At 41.4% G+C, this 19,739-nt stretch overlaps 1 protein-coding gene across 3 annotated transcripts in view; it reads right to left on the minus strand.

Moving 5' to 3' along the window:
* LOC122779367 (glucocorticoid receptor-like) overlaps positions 1 to 19,739 on the minus strand; it is a 56,573-nt gene that overhangs the window by 35,066 nt on the left and 1,768 nt on the right. For all 3 annotated transcript variants that reach the window (XM_044041621.1, XM_044041620.1, XM_044041619.1), the window contains exon 2: positions 18,442 to 19,679. In XM_044041621.1, coding sequence (XP_043897556.1) covers positions 18,442 to 19,670 — 1,229 coding nt within the window. In that variant the 5' untranslated portion in view covers positions 19,671 to 19,679. The remainder of the gene's footprint in view (positions 1 to 18,441; positions 19,680 to 19,739) is intronic.

The following is a 19,739-nucleotide window of genomic DNA, read 5'->3' on the forward strand; positions in this document are numbered from 1 at the left end:
ATTATATAAAGCTTGTCCCAGTCTGTTGGCAGTGTCGTAGTGGGAACCAGTTTTTCCATGTAAAGTGTAAACAAGAGGTGCAGCTAATTTTAAAATGCCCCTGTGACCTGACATTGTAGGTTATGGATTTGAACGTAACCAGAGAGCAGACGTAACTAGGCAGTTTTTGCAGTACGGCCTTATAAATAAACACCATATAATGCCACTCCCTATCTTTTATTGGCTCGAGATGAAGTGCAGCAAATGGCAACACACATCAAGAGGCTCTGAATGTGGAAGGAGAAGAATGTGTTGTAGGATAACACGAAAATCAAGCGCAGACAAGACTGTAGGCCATAAAGTTGTTTTCTAGTTATTTAACTAGAACAAGAAAAACATAATAACACAGTTTTTACTTTCAACTTACGTGATAAATTGTGCCGTACAGGCCTGTGCTTTGTCAAACAGTTCTCAAAAGAGCACATCCAATATTGAGAAGAATCTTTTTAATTATGGTTACTCTCCGCTGCACCAGTGCACATGTAATGTGGTGCACCAGGCTTGTGTGTGACGTCTCCAAAATGCAACTGAGAAATGGTATCGCTTTGCCAAACGGGCTTTCTGTCTCAGTGCAGGCATGTCTAAGATTACAAAACACTTAACTGCAGCATGGAATACGCCTCACGTGTAACCACAGTGTCATATGCAGCCCACAGGCTATTTGCGCAAGCATGTCAGTTGTGTATAAAACAGTTTTCTTTTTACATTTTATCCAATGACTCCAAAACATGTTGTCAATAATGATAACCGTTTGTGGCTGACCTAGTTACCATGTTTTGCATTATTTTGTTATTCACTTCGGACCGAGAACCAGGACTCAATTATGACTCGACAAACATATGTAAATAGGAATAATTAAAACCAGTCTCGGACATTTAAGCAATTACCAAAGTGGGTGCTGTTGTGTGAGAACTCTCCTGACAGACGAGGACTACTGCGACTGCTTGCCATCGGGAACTCGCCAATAAGTCTGTTTCAAAATGCTGCAGCACAAGTTCTGACAGGAAACAGAAAGAGAGACCATTTCACTCCAGTGTTAGCTTCTCTTTACTGGCTTCCTGTACAATCCTTCTCCTCAGGTACAAAAGCACTTCATGATCAGGCCTCATCATACCTCATCTTTGTCAGTCTATGTCAGCTGGGATTGGCTCTAGCAGTAAATGAATGGATGGATGAATGAATGAATGAATGATGAGACTATTAGTATAGCATACTTGAGCATTGCAAACACATGTCTTGTACAAGCATGCCATGAATAACCCTGGCGCAATAGACCTTTTACAACATTAGTTACAGTGCTGCTACAGATTTGAGAGAGCCAGGGTCATGTTATTGTTCACATGTTACACTAATGGCGTGTTCCCACTAGGGCGACTCGACGTCGTGAGACTGCCGGGCCACTGATTGGTCAGAGTGCCGTCACAGGAAGAGACGTCCGACAAAGCGTGGGTTCATCTCCAACAATTCCCAGGGAAATGTCTCAAGTCTCAATACTTAACAGAGGAGTCCGGTGGATTTAGCGAGCCGGATCACAAACCCTGCCGCACCACAATACGAAAAATGTCGCGCAATCTTCTAACATGTCAGATCGTCGTGTCGTCACCAAGTGAAGGTGCCAGCAACTTATGTCACTTGACATGAAATGACATAAGTCATATGAGGAAATTTAACATTAACTTATTACTACTATTACAATCAACATCTTAATGCACTAATGGGAAGTCAAACAACACTGTGTAACCAAGAACATCATCTTGTCAACACTACCAGTTAATCTTACTTTGTTCAGACGGAAATGTAAATGAGCAATTTTCCACTTCCAGTATGAGCACTAATATGTTTGAAAATGATACACACCCAGGGCCATAGACCATAATATGGTTACATTACATTACATTACATTCAATCAATAATATTAAAATGTTATTATATATTATTATTAATAGCATATTATAATGCATAATACATGCATCATAAAAGCTATGTGTCAAAAGTGACACATAAGGGAAGAGGTTAAAAAAGAAAAAAGAAAACAACACACACACACACACACACACACACACACACACACACACACACACACACACACACCCAGGGTTGCTAAATATCCAGATGAATGAATGCATGCGTGATTATTCCGATTGCACCCTCGCCCCGGGCATATGACAAACAATACAGTCTGTTATGTTGCGACAAAGCTCGGTTCAATATTTAACAGTTATTTCAAACACTGAGGCAATGTCGGCTTTGAACAGTTGACAAAGAGGATGAGGCGAGGATCAAGTAGGTAAGTCAAACTCGTCTTATGGTCATATACAAAGTTAAACTTATAATCCTACAATTATAATCAATGTCTTCAGCTCAACTGCAGCTGAAACAGAAATACCTGTAACATCCTCAATTATTACAGAAAGGCACACATGCTGAGACGCACATCCAATACCCTGATAAATAAAAGTGACTCATAATATTTTTGTATTAAATGAACCTGATCTCAGCAGCCCAGCAGTGTACAGCCGCAGGTTAAAGTGAACTCGTGCGTGTGACATGTGGGCAAAGCAGACTTTTACCCTGAGTCCATAAGGGCATAGCACTACTTTTATTTGGCTATCTTTGTTTCAATGCACATGAGGTAGCGCTCTCTCTCTCTCTCTCTCTCTACTTATCTGTCTATCTCCCACACAAACACATGCACATGATAGAAGAAGTCCATCACGTCCTCTTGAATGATACAAATGATACAAGCGCAAAGATGTGAGGTGTGATTCGAGGGGAAAAGGGAGGAAATGAAAGGAAAGAGTTAATGACTGTGAGAAAGACACTAAGGCGAGATTAGATAAATAAACCTGGTTGTGCAGTTTTTCCCAAGATTTCACAAGTTGGATTTCACAAACACTGTCCCCCTGTTATGACAGGGGAAACAGAGGAGACGGACGAGAAGCATCTGATAGGAGGAAGATATGTGGATCCTGGCTTCGTCTCAAGACAATTCAATACTAAAAACCTGGGGCCAGAGTGACCTTGAAAGACGATCTGACATTTCTCAATTAAACCTGGATTCTGCTTACCAAATCCCATTTTTATCAAAGTAAAACATCCAATTCCAATTCATTCCCATGACCAACCTGATATTAATAACCCAACGGGACATATGTACATTGCATTTAGTCACTTTTCTCCCTTTCATCTGCATGACTCAAGTGAAAATGCACGACCACCGCATCAAACAGGGTGTATTCTCTCAGCATCGTGCTGTGTCGATGTAAATATTATGTCATAATATGTCCAGTTTCTCCTCACAGCTGCACCGCGTTATCGTTTTTTTTTAAGCGTGGCAAAGCCCCAAACTTCGGGAGCATTTGTTGTGTTCGGGGAACAGAGGCATCGCTTTCTCACACTCTTTGGCGACGCACTGTGTAACAAGTGACATCCGATCAGCGCAGCTTTTGTGGACGGTGATTTTGCAGCACAAGTGAAAATGTGCAAACGTTAAGAACTAATGAGCACAATTGTAATGTCTCGGTGAATCCAAGGTTGTTGGACTTTTGGGGCCAGTGCCAACGTTGTTTTTGTTCAACCCTTCAGGCTGAAGAAAGGAGCAGGGATCACAGGGATGGATAAAGAGCTTGATAAGAGCCGTGGAGAGGTGAGTCATTGGCCCTGCTCTTATTATTGTTATTCTAACAACCGTAAATAGCACTGACAAAAACTAACAGCGCGTCGGGAGGAAATTACCTCCACTTCTAACAACAGCCTTCAAATTGTGCGCGTTTGCTTTGAGAGAATCAGCACAGCTGGCTTAATATAAGACTTATACACATTTGAGCTTTCTCAAAATGGCACGTGCTCTTTTTTTTCTGAGGAAAAACGTAATTTAACATGAATGTAGACATACAGCAATCAGAGTATGGACAGGGGCAGCCCCTGCAGCATTGATTTAATGGCGGTAAACACAGCCATTAGTGGTAAAAGATGCATTTTTCACCACGGCTGACGCAACAAAGGAGTGCCTCAGGTGTGTTCACGCCAGCGTGTTTGTACTAATTTTGCACTGAAACGCTAACACAGAAAAACACACAACTCCATCCGACATTAACCAGTTACATCGGCCATCAAATGACGATCATTTAAGGACAGACCTCAAACTCCTCCACTACAAAAGAGAAACACACTTGTTCTTCTTCATTTGACTGTACACCTAAATGAATAGCAGGTGGGACCAAAGCCAGGATTATACACCACTGAGATGACCTCAGTGAGCGCTGGTGAGCGTCTTGGTTTCCCCAGTGCTTTCTGAGAGACTGATACCAACGGATCCAGATCCCAAAGCAGACACAGAGCCTTTTAAGGGCGTACAATTAATGCAGCCCATAATATGATGAAGACCCTTCCAATGAGACTGTGCTCGTCTAACGCACGTAATCGGACAGAAAAAGGAAACGTTATAGACACATCACTCAAACCAAAACAGACCGTACTCAAAATCCTACATATTTTTTTTCCATTTTGTTCCATTTTGTTATTTAAAAGAAAGTCTATAACTCTTTATCTGATATATTTATCTGATAATGGCAAGAGGACTGATTGATTCCGTGTTATTTTGGTGATACGGTGGTGTTAAGATAAGGCTGTTATTTTCTTAGTAAGTACTTTGTGAATCATTTTGTAATAACCCATAAGTGTAATAACCCTAAATACATGTTTTGTACATAATAAATGGTAGTTATCAGATATTGTTACAATCAAATAACATTTCTCAAGTTATTTAAGACTATTTCCCAGAAGCAAATGTCAAATGCTCCTTCTCATACAGATAAGAGCTCTTTCTCTCGGCATCGCTCGGTTGACTAATCATACAAATTTTAGTTTTTACTCAAATGGGAAATCAAAGCAAGCTTGGTCTTTGAACACCGAGCCTTGAAGCACTGCTCCATCAGGCCAAGAATCACACTTTTTGAATAATTATTTAGTCAAATGGTTGCAAAGTACAGAAACCTCATACTGCAACACATGCTCCTTCCTCCAGCAGGTTTCTCTGGATATTGTTCTGTTTAAAACCTTTAAACTATTGGGCTTTATTTTAGCTCCAAATTATTATAAAGCAGGAGTGTCAAACATACGGCCCGGGGGACAAAACCGGCCCGCCAGAGGGTCCAATCTGGCCCACACAAATTTCACACTACAATTACAATTTAAACGTAATGTCAAATACAATATTTTTCACTTCCAGATACCTGTGACTAAATGTTTGTGCCTTAAATAGATCCAGTGTGCTCTGTAAATAGTACATTTAGGCATGTTATTGTTGAAATTGCACTTATATTTCTCAAGAAATGTCATGTTTTGTAAAAATATCCTTCATTAAATGTAAAACAAACGAGAAAAAACAAAGGAGTTCTTGTTGTTCATAGGTTATTATGCTATTATTTTACTATTTTTACTGGTCCGGCCCACTTGAGATCAAATTGTGCTGTATGTGGCCCCTGAATAAAAATGAGTTAGACACCCCTGTTATAAAGCATCATCTGTGGGCGATACTGCTTGTGTGAGAGACTGACACGTGTTCAAATATGTTGTTTTCTATCAGAAAATGAAATGTTGCTCACATGTTGTGCTGTCCTGCTCGCATTACTCGTTTTCTTTGTTCACATCAGTAAATCAGTATCCATGTAAAAAATATTATCCTCAATCCTGAGAGTTGGGATTTACAACACAAGTCGCCAGCGTAATATAAACCCATCCAAGGGTGCAAACACATCATCACATTCCCCCACATAAATTATACTTACTCAACTTAGTTTCAATCCATACTGCCACCTTAATTATTATACACAGCACTGCTTCAGCATGCATGTGATCAATAGCAAATTAAGAGCCGTGAACATTGTTTAATTTACTGCAGGGCTTCAGGCAGCTGACCGTATACTAACCATACTGTTTCTCAAGCCACAGTCGAGGGGAAATGAAAACAGCATGATGCATGCAGTGTCATCTAAAAAAAGCTCTTATCGTGTAGAATGAAAACAAGATAGCGAGCTGGCTATAAATATATTCAAGCATAGCCATTTTTGTTTTAATAAGTTTAATAACACACACACACACGTATATATATATATATATATATATATATATATATATATATATATATATGTGTCAGGATTGGTTAACTAAATAACAGCATTTCTCGACATAAATAAATCAAAAGTTTGACTTTACATTCAGATATAAACAGGCAGCCATTACAATTAAATAACTGTTAGTAACATCCTAAACAAGCCAGAGTACAAATTAGGCGTAGAGCTGAAACAATTACTCAATTATTAATCAAACAAGATTTCTGTTTGTTTCAGCTTCTTAAATGTGAATATATAACAAAGAAATCACTAAAAATGAATCGCATTGGTTTGCGGGCAAAACGAGACATTCGAGAACGTCATCATTTCCAGGTTTGACAAACACTGATGGATATTTTTGAACGTTTCCTGACATTTTATGGACCAAACCATTACTCGATTAATTGTGAAAATAATCGTTAATTGTGGCTCTAATCAGGTGGCAAACCCCCGTTGGAGTTTGGGCGCGTGGCACAAAAATAGTATTGTACACGTCAGCGTCACTAAAGGGTCACTAAAGTACTAAAGGGTCACTAAAGTAATGGCTTGGCGTGGAGGATTTGAGGTATGCATGACAAGCCAGCTCCAGACCTTCAAATATGAGTTTCTTCTAAGCTCAAGGTGAATACCCGAGAAGAAACTCAAGGAGAAAGCTGTTAAATAATATTATCCACTGCATTCCAAGCCTGAAAAAAAAGCATTAACTTATTTCGTAGCCAACAGATCCGAAGAAATCATTAAGTAAGGACGGATACCATTGTTTTCAGTATCCACAATCCAAGGGAGCATTGTGCAAATGCAGATGCTGCCATTTCTGATTTCATTTCAAGGTGTCGCTTTGCCGTTACATCTGCCCATGTAAGAAACGACGGAGTGATGAGATGAGCCTGTGCCGAGGCCTTGAAGTTCAGCTGCTTTAAACAGAAAGGTCCACGCTCACGCTGTAAGCAGACATGCAGCTCGCTCAGAATTAGAGTCACACGTTTTAACACGCAGGACACAACAACGAAATGCTGTCTGAGGATTCAAGTTCAAGCAAGACCATACCCATACTAACCCGGTGGAAGCTATTTCGGCATGGCCGACGAGCGGATGATTCATTTGCAGGCAGTCGAAACAGCAAGGAAGTAAAATGAATGTGACATTTCCAGTCAAATGACATTATGTTTAAACACTTCTACTGAAAATCATTAAGGGAATAGTAGTCAGTCTAGATGTTCTTCCAGTGTAGCTTAATTCGACTGTGTATTATCCAAGAAACAGCTGTTGGATGCCAGCAACAATACTCTCACTCCCTTTCTCACAGTAAATAAATCTGTAATTATGTTTTATAGCGATACTTGTTTGCAGATTTTAATTTCAAAGGAATGATGTCACGGATGTCTAATGTCTAAACTGCTGCCATGTTTCTTGAGAAACAGCTTAATGTCGTCGTCTCCTTCACAGGAAATGTCCAACGTTTTCAAAATCATACACAACTTGTCCTCCACACCTCGCTTTCCCTGGAAATGTTTGATGGACGCTGACAGCAAGGAGTGAACCTGTTCGTCATGTTTGACCAAAAACGATGGATGAAATAGTTCCTTTTTGCAGTCTTCACTTCACGCTACACCCATAGATTATTGGCAGTATCTGATAAGGACCGGGGATACGATTAATCTATCTTAATCCGTGCTGCAAACAGTGTGCATCTGTGAGTTTATAGAATAATGCATGATCCGAGCAAAAGGAGAGAGGGAAATGGAGAACAGAAGACGTGAAGGTCACGTAGCTCAACACATGTTAGTAGGAGAAAAGGTGGATGTGGTAGGTACTATGGCAGTACATATAATCCTTTGTTTTGGTTTTCTTTCAATTTGTAGAATAAAACTAAGAAATAATGACTAAAAAAAAACATCACAAATGAATAGATTATTGTCTTAAATCTGTGCATTTGCTCTGACAAGCATTCAACTAGATAAACATCTACAGCTACATTAGACACTTGGTAACGATGACAAAAATGAAGCCGCCCTAAATGTTACGACATTCACATCACCCCCTAAACATTCTGGTTTAATAAGTTTAAAGTTTAAGACTTCAACGTAAACCTTTTAATAATCCATTATTAAAAATGATGAAGTGAATGCTCGTACCACCATTATTATCTGTATCATTTATATAGTCTTTTTTTTAAGACTGGACCAATTAACATAGTTAACACAGTTGAAAACGAATAGATATTTGCTCTCAATCATCCTCTTTGATCACACAGATCTGTGGCAGCCACTTTAAGTAGGCCACACGAAATCCATTTTGAGTGTTAAGTGATTTAATTGATATGAAGTTGAGCTCAAAAGCAGAAGCTCTGACGGACTCAAAATACCACACTGTCTATCGCAGAGATTTTCTGTGATTCACCGATGCATGGCAGGAAATTGTATATGATAGTGAAAAGAAACACCTCTGACTTTTCTGTGAGCCATAGCCAAGTGTAACCCTAGCCTTGACAACAACTTAAATGAGGCACAAGCTTTAAACGCCATTAACATTTCTCCCATATTTGAATCTCGGCCAACTTACAGTGCACCAACGAATAAGCTATGAATATAATTTTGACACCGGTAGAAAGATGTTTCTTCCACCCCACAGGTCTATTTCAACAACAATATTTTGGCAAGGCCAAAATTGGCACACTCAAACTCAATGCAAGTCATTTTCATCACTGGCTTAAGTGCTTTTAAAAATAGTTGTTTGGTCTTAGCATTAGCTGTGCTAAAAATAGACGAGCTCCAGACCCGAAGGGGATTCTATTTTTTAAGAATGACAGGATGGCGGCTGAGAGGTGGGTCAGTGTCCCCGAACAAATGATTAAACCTGAGCAGCAACAAGGACCAAAGGTAAATGAATCCCATTATAATAAAAAGCCAGGATTGGAGATGCTGGAAATTAAAACACAGAAAGAGAATAGAAAGATAATCAAACAAAAGAAAGAAAAGGGTCAAGACCAGTCCAACACGGTATCATTACTGCAGCTAAGCCCATCTGTCCTGCACAGACACACACAGCTTAGTCAGTCTAAGTGTTAAAGACGGGCTACTTTTGTATGATCTTGGCCAGGATAACTCCAATAATCCAGACATCTTATGTCATCTTCGTAAAGACATGAATCCCACTTAAACCTAGGTGTTACGATTGTGAGTCAAACATGTTCTATTTTGTGTTATTAACTTTGTAAGTCTGGTGACATTTTCACCTTATTCTCGACTGGGTTCCCCTGGCCCTCCTCACCATGTGCATATGTTTTCAACAGAGCCAGCGACCACAAGCCGTGGAGCCATACACGTGCCAGTCGGCATTCGGTTTGCATGCTTCTGTGCTTCTCAATTCTCGTGATTTTGGGTGGAAAAAAAAAGCCAGTCTGAGGTTTACTCATGTGTGGTCCCCTTGCGCCTCTTCCTCTCTGCTTCTTTTTCGCCACACAAGTCATTCAAACCGTCGCAATGACTCCGAAGCTGTTAAATTAGGGTAAAGATCCCGCACTTTGTTCCACTTTGGACACAGCAGTCAACAATCACAAGAGGAGCAGACTACATTTAAAGCTGGAATTGACACAGCAAACCACATGTTAAGTGCTTGCCAATGTTGACTTTGGAGAAACCAAAATGTGGCCAAGATGTCCATCACAAGTATGGTTAAATTCTCAGTAAAGTGCTCACTTGGTGTAAAATTGTAGTCAGGACTCGGCTGCTTGGTTTAATATATAAACCATCAATCAAATCCTATTAGTAGAAGCATGACTCTGTCTTTCCACTCTTTAAACTTAACTACAGGCAAAAAAAAAAACACACGGTTTCGCTAACTCCTTGCAAAGTCATTACATAACAACTCCTGATAACACAGCTTTGACACTTAACTACCTTGGCAATAAAGTATCAGCTTGTAATAGCAGCGCTGTTTAAATATTCTGGTGCACAGCGTTAGCTCAGCAGATGCAACAATAAGAAGTGGGTCGCCTCCGAGTTCAAAGGCTAAACCTGAACTGAATCTCATTAGTGGTGTTTTCACTGAGAGAAAATGAGGCCATTATCAAGTTCCTTCAAGCCAGCTGGAAAAAGATCTTAAGATGGCACAAGGGTAAAGTCTGGAGAGCAGCATGGTGGAATGAATGTTTGCCTCCACATGTACAGTATCACTGGTCGGGTAAATCATTGATCGGCCTATGGCACAAGGTCCTATCTGTTGTCTGGTGACGACCTATTACAACCTATGATATTACCAGCTGTGCACATGCAGAAATCAGGGCAGCAAATGCATGCGGACAGTTGTTTCTGTGCAAACGGTACGAAATGTCTCAGGAAAATGTTTGCAGTTTGTAAGAATACAGTATTTTACACAACAGTGTGATTGATACCACAACAGAATTACTAGTCAATCTGCAAAAGACAGATCAATTCAACAAATGCTCGCTAAAATAACCAATAATAAAACATGCTCCTAATAACTAAGTAGCACACTTTAGGTGCATGTGTTCTACAGGGCTCAAGATGTTTTGCTATAAAGCTGATAGTCTTCATCTGTCCTCCTTTGAGGCACCATACAAAATACCTACTTTTTTACTCTATTTACTCAACAATCTATTTTTTCCCCAGTCGCAATCAACTCTAATGTTACATACTATTGCATCTGCAGGGTCCAAAAGCTGGCCACTTGTTGCAAGTGTGTGCAACTTCATTGCAGCTATAATTACATCAGCCCGGGTAAATCAAAGAAATGCAGCTCTGGGACTGGTGGGATTCTTCGAGTAGCTCACACTTCAACAGGCCGAATGCTAACTAACCAGAGGGACCTGAACCTGTGGCTTCACAATAATCTGCCAAAGTGTCATGGGTGTGCCTTTTTAATTTTTTGAAAAGCACCCCACACTGGTTTTAAATTTAGATTTAATATAATCATTAACATGCAACAAGTCCTCCAACCTGCACAAGCCTATTTAGGTTGTTGTTTGTCCTTAAATGACCATTAAGAGGTGTTTTTCAGGGGTGGGGGGCGTTCAAAACGGCGTGATCTGGCCTGCAAGACAATTTATAAGTTGATATGTCCTGATACAATTATGGAAAAAATGAAGTCTACCTAGGTTTAAGGGCTGCACAGATGATGAAGAAGAAGGTCTCGTGCTACTTGCCATTAAAAAAAATAAGTACACATAAAATTGCACACTGATTCGGTGAGACTGGGAGCCCAGAAAGCCTCTTCAGAATGACAGAGAGAGGCAAGTCCTGCGGTGAAATATTTAAGAGGCAATAACATCATTCAGGTGCAAGTGTCTCGTTGCCATTGTGGCACTGCTAGAAAAGTGTCCACTTATCTCAAGGAAACGTTGCAGTGTCAAGTGCTGAAATATGGCACAAGATATTGAAAAACACGTCACTTTCCCTTTGTCATTCTGGCCATGGGAATACAACATGTACACCAAATAAATACATACACATATTTAAAGTACTCCAGCGAGATGTTACTGTGCATGGAATGTCTTTGTATGGCTACCATCTGCTTCCATACCAAACAGAAGTATTGTCAGCCACTGCATTTGAATTTAAAGTCATATAATTGTGAATTGTAACAGCGGCAAACAGTGGTCTCTTATGTTAAAGTCCTGTATTTTTTTTTTGACCCATCGATCCAACACAACCTCCTCTCAACATGGACTTTGGCCCTTGTTACACCATCCTCCTTTGCTCCTGTTGTAATTACTACAAATAACTGCATTAGGAGTCTCCTAATAATTAAACACAAGTAGCACTGCTCCCCTTTTCACAGAGGCACAGTCTCATAAAACCATGTGGATGAATTTATCACGACGATATGCTTTGTAATCCCTAACTGTGCAATTGAACTGGCAGTGATCCTTGAACCTTGGCAATAAAACCCCCGGCATGCTCGGAACACGCTTTCCTTCGTCCAATCGGGGACATCGAAAAAAGGCACAAACCAACGGTAGAGAATACTGAAAACGCAGCATGACACAGTGTCCACCAGCTCGGCAGCAAAGACAGGAAATTCCACCAATGTGATTTGTTAATCAGAAACCAAGTCTCGACATGACCGAGAATTTAGAGGATTTTACAGTGAAACTTGGGTTACAAATACAATCATTTCAAGAGAAAAGAATAACGGAAGTGCATAATGTCAGTCCAGGTTGTGAAGTACATGGAAGAATTACCAAGAAATAAATAAGCTGCTGCTAAGCAAGAATATGCCGTTAGATAAGGCATCAAAAGCAGCAGCAGGAGGACGTCTATTGTATACTAGATGCTCACATGAGCGTTCAGGCACATTATTAAAGGACATCACGTAATTCGTTGGACAAGGACGGTTAAAGAAGAAAAATCGGTCGGCGCTATCCAACAAGTGCTCCATTCTAAATATCGTTTATCTAGAACAAGGAAATTATCCCTCGCTTTCATCGCTTACCATAAACAGTCATCACATGACGTGTGTGTCAACATTTGCCCTTTTATTGTTTATGCGTTACATTAAAAAAAAAATGTAACTGTGGAATCAGCCCAGGTCAGGATTAGCCTAAGTATCCAATCTCTATTTGGCAAGTGGAGGAATTTCCAGAAAGCACAAAGCTAAATACCATTAACAGTCACATGGTGACAACTGAGCAACATAAGCCCCCTTTTATCGAGCATGAGATCGGGTTGACAGAGCCACAAAAAACACAGACTACAGGATTATTCAATTAAACAAAAATAGAATGCATGTATTCAGGTAGTGACATTATATTATACACACTCATTATACTCATAATCTGTTGTGTAGCACTCTCCGTGAGTGTGATTTGCATTTTTAACACACTACAAACCACAAATTGAAGTTGACAGGGTTAATCCAACATCATGAAGAGTGTTACAAAAAGAGTGGAGTGATGTACAATTTTTCTCAGAGGGTAAAGGCATCAAGTGGCTGTTTTTTTTTTGCACATCTTGGATATGTGCACAACACCCAACACCGGTGTAAACATGTGGCCACCCGCCACCAGAACAGTCATAAAACAGCTTGGCCGCCAGAAGAGACCTTGCTTTGGTTCTCTGCGCTACGGTGATCTTATCCAAAACCACAGTAGACTTGGGCGGGAAAAGACATTCAGAGAACGGGAGGGGGTGTGGTGGCATTGAAATGAAAAAAAAAAGAGTAGTGACATGTTGTTCTGCGTGCATCAAAGGTCATCAGTAAGACTATTAAGAAACAGGAACTTCGACAAATTGCGGTTGGTATAATCTTGAACGATTACAAATCCAGGAAACTGTCAACAGACATCAACCTTTTACCTAATGTGGCTGCAGTGAAATTCTACTTACTTACTTATAATTACTATGGATCAGTTCACAGGTTATCTTCAACTTGAAGGTCAGGGGTTTGACCCCCCAGTTCTGAGGATCCGACAGTGTGGTTGCAACTTCTAGGAAAACTTCTAGGAAACTCACTCTCCGTTACCTACAGCTTCCACAAGCAACAGCATTTACAAAAAGTGCAACCGTGACGCATCAATGCCGGCAGAAAACCAGAGCGCTCCTCCTCATACCAAGCTTTGACTGTAGCTAAGGGACAATTACATACAAATGAACATCACCACTGGCCTTTTTTAAGTCATGGAACAGTTAGAGCCTGACGCTGCTGAAATCCATTACTGCAAGTCATGTTTACATTTCTGCCGCACAGCTTCTACCCTTCTATTGGCCCCTTAGATCCGGCTCCCAGCTGTGTACAAACCGTCAACTCTGTTTAGAGGCCTCGCTCCATCAGTCATGAGAAGGCCAGACCATGTTTTTTTTTTACACTCTACAGAGCTGCATATGCATTGTTGTGGAACCTGTTGTGGTCTCTCTGGTTTGCTCTGTAGTGATAATGACTGTACATTCGTGTCATTCGTTGTTGCCATCGCTTGCGTCAGCATGTGGTGGTGTCAGGTCATAAAGTTGTCAATGCCATAAAAAAAAAAAAAACTCAATCAAACAATTAAAAAATGAATATATTACATCACAGCATTGTTTCATAGAGTGTATTTAAGTCACTCTGTTAGTGTTGGGGAATACACAGTGATTGTGTGTGTGTGAGAGTCTGCTCTGACTTGTAAGTGGCGTGGGGGTGTGTGCGCGCGCATGTGTGTGTGTGTTCAGCTTTCGCATGCCTCTGTGAAATGCAGAGCGCTCTGAGAGGCCTATCGAGGGTGAGTAGGTGAGAAGAAGGAAAAAAGTGACAGAGCCGCAGCAGTCTAAGGAGAGAGACGCAACAGCGCACCAGAGCAGATCTGTACACGTGGCCTCCCAACCTCTCTGTGTGTACAAACACACACACACACACACACACACACACACACACAGGCAGTCTGTCCTGCTATCGACGGCTGGCACACACACACACACACACAGCAACCAAAGAAAAGTTTACATCAGCTTTTTTAAGCATTTTTACAGTCAGCGTGGGTGTGAACATTTTATGATGACATTTTCAACTTCACATACAAAATAGATAAATAAAAAAAACCTAATCATGCATTATATAGAGAAAGTAATGCCCTGTATAGTTAAATGCTATCTGCTGCATAAATCTCAAGTAAATAAAGCGAGTATCTACTTCATAAGATGTGGCATTGGGACGCTTTTTTTAAAAAACTTTAAAAGCACATTTCCATTTCACCCCGAGCTCCAAGCATCAACATTTGTCTATTTAATTATTAGTTACATAACAAGAGGCTCGAGCCAAACAACGTGACAGAGCCAAACCGTGCTCCATCTGTGCTGAAACTTCCCATTGCACAGTTAGGTGCTCAGTGATACAGCAGTACATGGAGCCAGCAACTGCGCTTAACCGCTTTAACCCGATTGTTGTTGTTTTTTTCTACTTTGATAATCGCGTTTGAATCTGGCTTACCACCAGGTGTCACTGTCATACGTGTGCGAGTGTGTGTACTTATATTCGTTACCTATTTAGGAGCTTTTCTAAGCCTAATGAGGCAGAACATTTCCGCTTTGAATTGTGGTTATGGTTAAAGTCAGGCATTACCCGGTTACGGTCAATGTTAGGGACTTCGGTTAGGTCGTCCAAATGAATGGCAATCAGTGTGATTCCTCTGTGTGTGTGTTTGTGTGTGTGAAAGAGAGAGCGGAAAGAAGATGACACAGCTCAACAATGGCAGAACTCTTTACAGAGAGACTTGAGTGTGACTACAAGAACAACACCCTTGCTCTCGACGAGTTATCGCTGAGTCATGCCCTTATTATCACAATCATCCAATTTTGTTTGGAAATAAATTCCAACGCATACCCGTCAATTTCAAGAAAACTACTTTTGTGGGACGGTTGGGAAATCTTTAAGAGGCCAAACGTAAGTTCCAAAAAAACAGTGACAGAGAAGACTGCAGTGATTTACTCACACCGATGAGGAAACTAAAGCATCGGTCACTTTAGGGTTTGGCTTGATAAATTGTTCTTTTGCTTTAAATGCTCAAACTTTTTACACACAAGCACCACCCAGGAAAATACTGAGCTCACAAAGTAACACCATTTAAAACCTTTAAAACACAGTGGTGTAAATAGGCCAGCTACGGACTTTTCCTCCTCCTCTTCCTCACATATACTTAAGACACCGGTGTAGCAAAATTAGACTGAGATGGAGTGAGAGATGAGGCAACTAATTATTATTGTTATTATTATTATTATTATTATTATTATTAATTAATAACAAAAATACAAAAAAAATGCACCTCCTATCTCCTCATCACATACCCTGGTATATAGAGTAGAAGAGTATTTCTGATTTTCCTCCAAGTACTAGCAGGGGAAGCTTTTATAATTACAATTAAAAGGTGACTTAGTTTTGAGAAGCATTTGCTGATTTGGAGCTACTTCTCACAACAACCCGAGACTGTGCAGCAGCAGCAGCAGCAGCAGCAGCAGCAGCAGTCTGTGTGTGTCAGTGTGCTGGGAGCGGGACATTTGTTGACATTAGCAAACTCAATTCCTGTACAAACTACAACAAGTCACTCACTCACTGCTCTCTCCTTCACTGCCACCATTTACCGCAGGCATACAGGAGTGTATAAATCCCACCCATAACTGAGAATAGAATAAAATAAAGAGGAAATAAGCAGACTATTGTTGAGTCACCTAATCATTTGTCTGTATATGAAGTTGCTTGTTCTGTAGGAACTCCTGCCTTGCACCGTTTAGGCCTTGCAGAGCACAGAGGGAACACTTTGTGAGAAGAAAATTGCTGGTGCAACAAGCGTCAACAAACCAGGAAGTAGCTCGAGTACAGGTCTACCGTGACACAGATTCTTTGCATGCATGAGTTTGTAAAACTAACCCTGCAACAATTAACCCTAAACGGATCCCTAAAACCTTTTTTAAAGAGCATTATCTTCAATGTTTGTAGACGAATTAGCATCCATTGTGTCCTATTTGCACTGAAGTGAAATTCAAACAAACTGTGACTACAGGAGATTAGACTTCACACATACAGAATGAATCATGACAAAAGAGGCGTTTCTACAGTTAGGACTCGTTTGCAGCAGAACAACCCAGGGGTATATCAATGTGACAGCAGAAAGATAACAGCAGCAGATACCCATGTGTTCATTTCAGACCCTAACACCACTCTTCTAAAAAACACAAGGCTGAGTCACAAAAGAACACTACAGTCATCAGACGACATACTGGGATCTGCCCATTCAGGCCCGTGTCCACAAAGGAGCTCATAAAACAGCAAATAATATCCCCCTCTTTAACATTACACTCACAGTCAATGCAGTAGTTAGACAGTACTTCCCAGCTCAAGTGACACATGCCCTTTAGAGACGTTTCCTTGTACATGATTTTCTCACAAGACTCACTTAATGGGCCTTTACTACATCCTCCAAAATGCACATATCATGTTTTCTGAATGAATCACGTCCTGTGGGACTGAAACATTTACGTAACCCCCACGATTTTACTGTGTTACAAATGTGCTGCAAAGAGGAACATGGAAATTCTACTGTGTGTGTGAGAACCACCCCAATTCCTGAAATGACCAGAAAAGGAAATACAGATTTCCGTCATCTCACTGTAAGGATTATATAAGCTGTAACCTGTTCCTTGTAACCTGGCAACAAAAGCGCATCGTTTTGCAATATATCTGCGTCCTCTGACAACAATCCATGACTTTTCATTTGTCAAGGCATTCCAAAAATGTGAGGGAAAGATTGAGCAGGTTTTCCTGCAGCTAAATTATGTCTTATTGTATGGAGCTGCAATAGCTGTCACACAACCCTGTCATGCAATACTCCAACACAACCAACACAAAAACACCATTTTGGCAAGAAGCCATGCTGATCAAATCTACAGACATACAGCTGTCGTGCCCCAGAATGCCAAAACAGTCGGGGGCAAGAAAATGGGAGAGCATTTTACCAGATCGCCAAAGATCCTGTGAGACGGCCATAAAATATGCTCTAAGTGAGGGAGCGATGGGAACCAACAGACAATAGGAGATCATGCTTGTGTAGAACTCAGTTTATGCCAGGCACAGAATCCGGTGCTAACTCCCCTTAATATCTTGCTTATCTCACATGTTTTTATTGCAACGTGTAAAAGTTCAGGATGAGGGAGAGTTGATCAGAAAGTTGAAAATGTCGCAATGCAGCTGGTGTGGAATCATTTCCGCTCTGACGGTTTCTTTTCTTCTGAAAAGCTCCATTGTAAGGGTCAGATTCTGTAATATACTGATCACTCTCAATGGCTTTAATTCAATTGTATATGTATAGCGCCGAATCACAGGTATACATTATCTCAAGGCACTGTACATAGACATATTTACTTACTTACTCTTGTTTGTACCCAAATGTTGAACTGCACTTATTGTCTTATAGGTCGCTTGGATAAAAGCGTCTAATGTAATAATGTAATAGACAACTTCATGGAGAGCAGAGACTCAAAGATGTGCAGCCATCTGCCTCGACCGGTTGGGGTGAAAGAAAAAATGGGGGACAGAGAAGAAGTGGGGGACGGGGGGGGAGGAAAAATTCTCACTACTGGCATTGGTATCGTTGATTTTTTCACAACCGTTTCCTGCCACCATGGCAGAGTAAACAAACTGAGTCACAGAACATCTGGCGCTCTAGTCCAAACATCTGACAGAGACAGAAAACACCTTTTGCACACAAGTACAACGTCAAACAAAGCACAAAATAAAGCACCAAAACACCCAATTTGCCACCATGACAAAAGTAAACAGCAGGATAGAGTAGTTTTAAGGGTCCTACCTGGAGAAGCTGACAGGAAAAGATGCCATGAGAGCAGGGGAGGGGAGCCCGTCATTGCCTCTCTGTACCCCTGACGGTTCCCCATACCTGTTCCCTCGAGCCCAACTCTCCTCCACAGATTGAGGCACATTTGAGTACATGCCAAAAGGCTTCTGGTCTTGAAGGCCCACCGTGGAGGCCGGGTTGGCCTTGAAGTGGTAGCCGGGTCCTGCACTGACTCCCATGGGTGAGGACATCGGGCCTCCTCCATGGATAGAGCTCATGCTGCTCTGGAGACACTGTGACTGGCAGAAAGCACTGTTGTCTTGCTTCTCCTGCTTGATCACACCAGGGGTACGGATGTGGATGAAGGAGTTGTCCTGCTCTTTCTCTACCTTGACTGTAACGGTAGAGAGAAGCGTAGACGGCTGAAGTGGAGGGTGAACCGGATGTTGCTGTGGTTGCAGTAGATGGCAATGCTGCTGCTGTTGATAATGGTGTATGTGTTGCTGCTGGTCTGTGCCATTCGAACTGGTGGAGCTCCCACCGTTACCCACCAGAGTCTTTGCTTCCTTTAGCAAGCTGCCGTCAGGACCACCACCACCACCGGTGTCATGCAGAATGGTATCCAAATTTGCCACTTCTGACATCAACTCTAAATCACTGATTTCTGGCAATGAATTAGGAAGGTCCAGGTTTTGAAAGATCACAGTTTCCTCAATGAGGCGAATGCTGTTGCCATCCAAATCACATGGTCCACCAGCTGTATGTCCGCTGTAAGTTCCCAAATCAGTTTCCAGAGAAAAATTTCCCTCCTGCTTGATGCGCTGTGGGAAAAGATTTGGCAGAGGTAGGTTCCCCAGGACTGAGTTGTCTGAGGTGCTGATGACCGTGGTGGCTGATTGATCGAGATCAGAAAATGGCAAATTGCCCTCCATGTTGAACATACCGATATCCTGTGGTTGTTGCGGCTTCTGCATTCTCATGATTTTGGCCTCCTTGTCTGACCCCTCATACTGACCATGAGGGGAATCAAAGAGGCCTGCAAAATCGCCCTGCTCTTTGGTTCCAGTCCGTCCGTTTGGGGCCACTTTGAGCTGGGGCATGGACCCGGGGCCAGGCAGGTGCATTGTGGACGTGAGCAGAGAAGCAGCTGCGTCACCTGTGTCGCCGCCTTGTCCGACTCCTGTCTCCCCAAAGGTCAGGCTGTCGTCTTGGTTAGCACTGCGCTTGAATCCGCCCTGATCCATTTCTTTGTCCTGAGTGAGAGTGAATGGAGGACACACACACACACACAGTGGGAGAGATGAGACTTGGTT

The sequence above is a fragment of the Solea senegalensis genome, linkage group LG13, assembly GCF_019176455.1.
Source record: "Solea senegalensis isolate Sse05_10M linkage group LG13, IFAPA_SoseM_1, whole genome shotgun sequence".
NCBI lineage: Eukaryota > Metazoa > Chordata > Actinopteri > Pleuronectiformes > Soleidae > Solea > Solea senegalensis.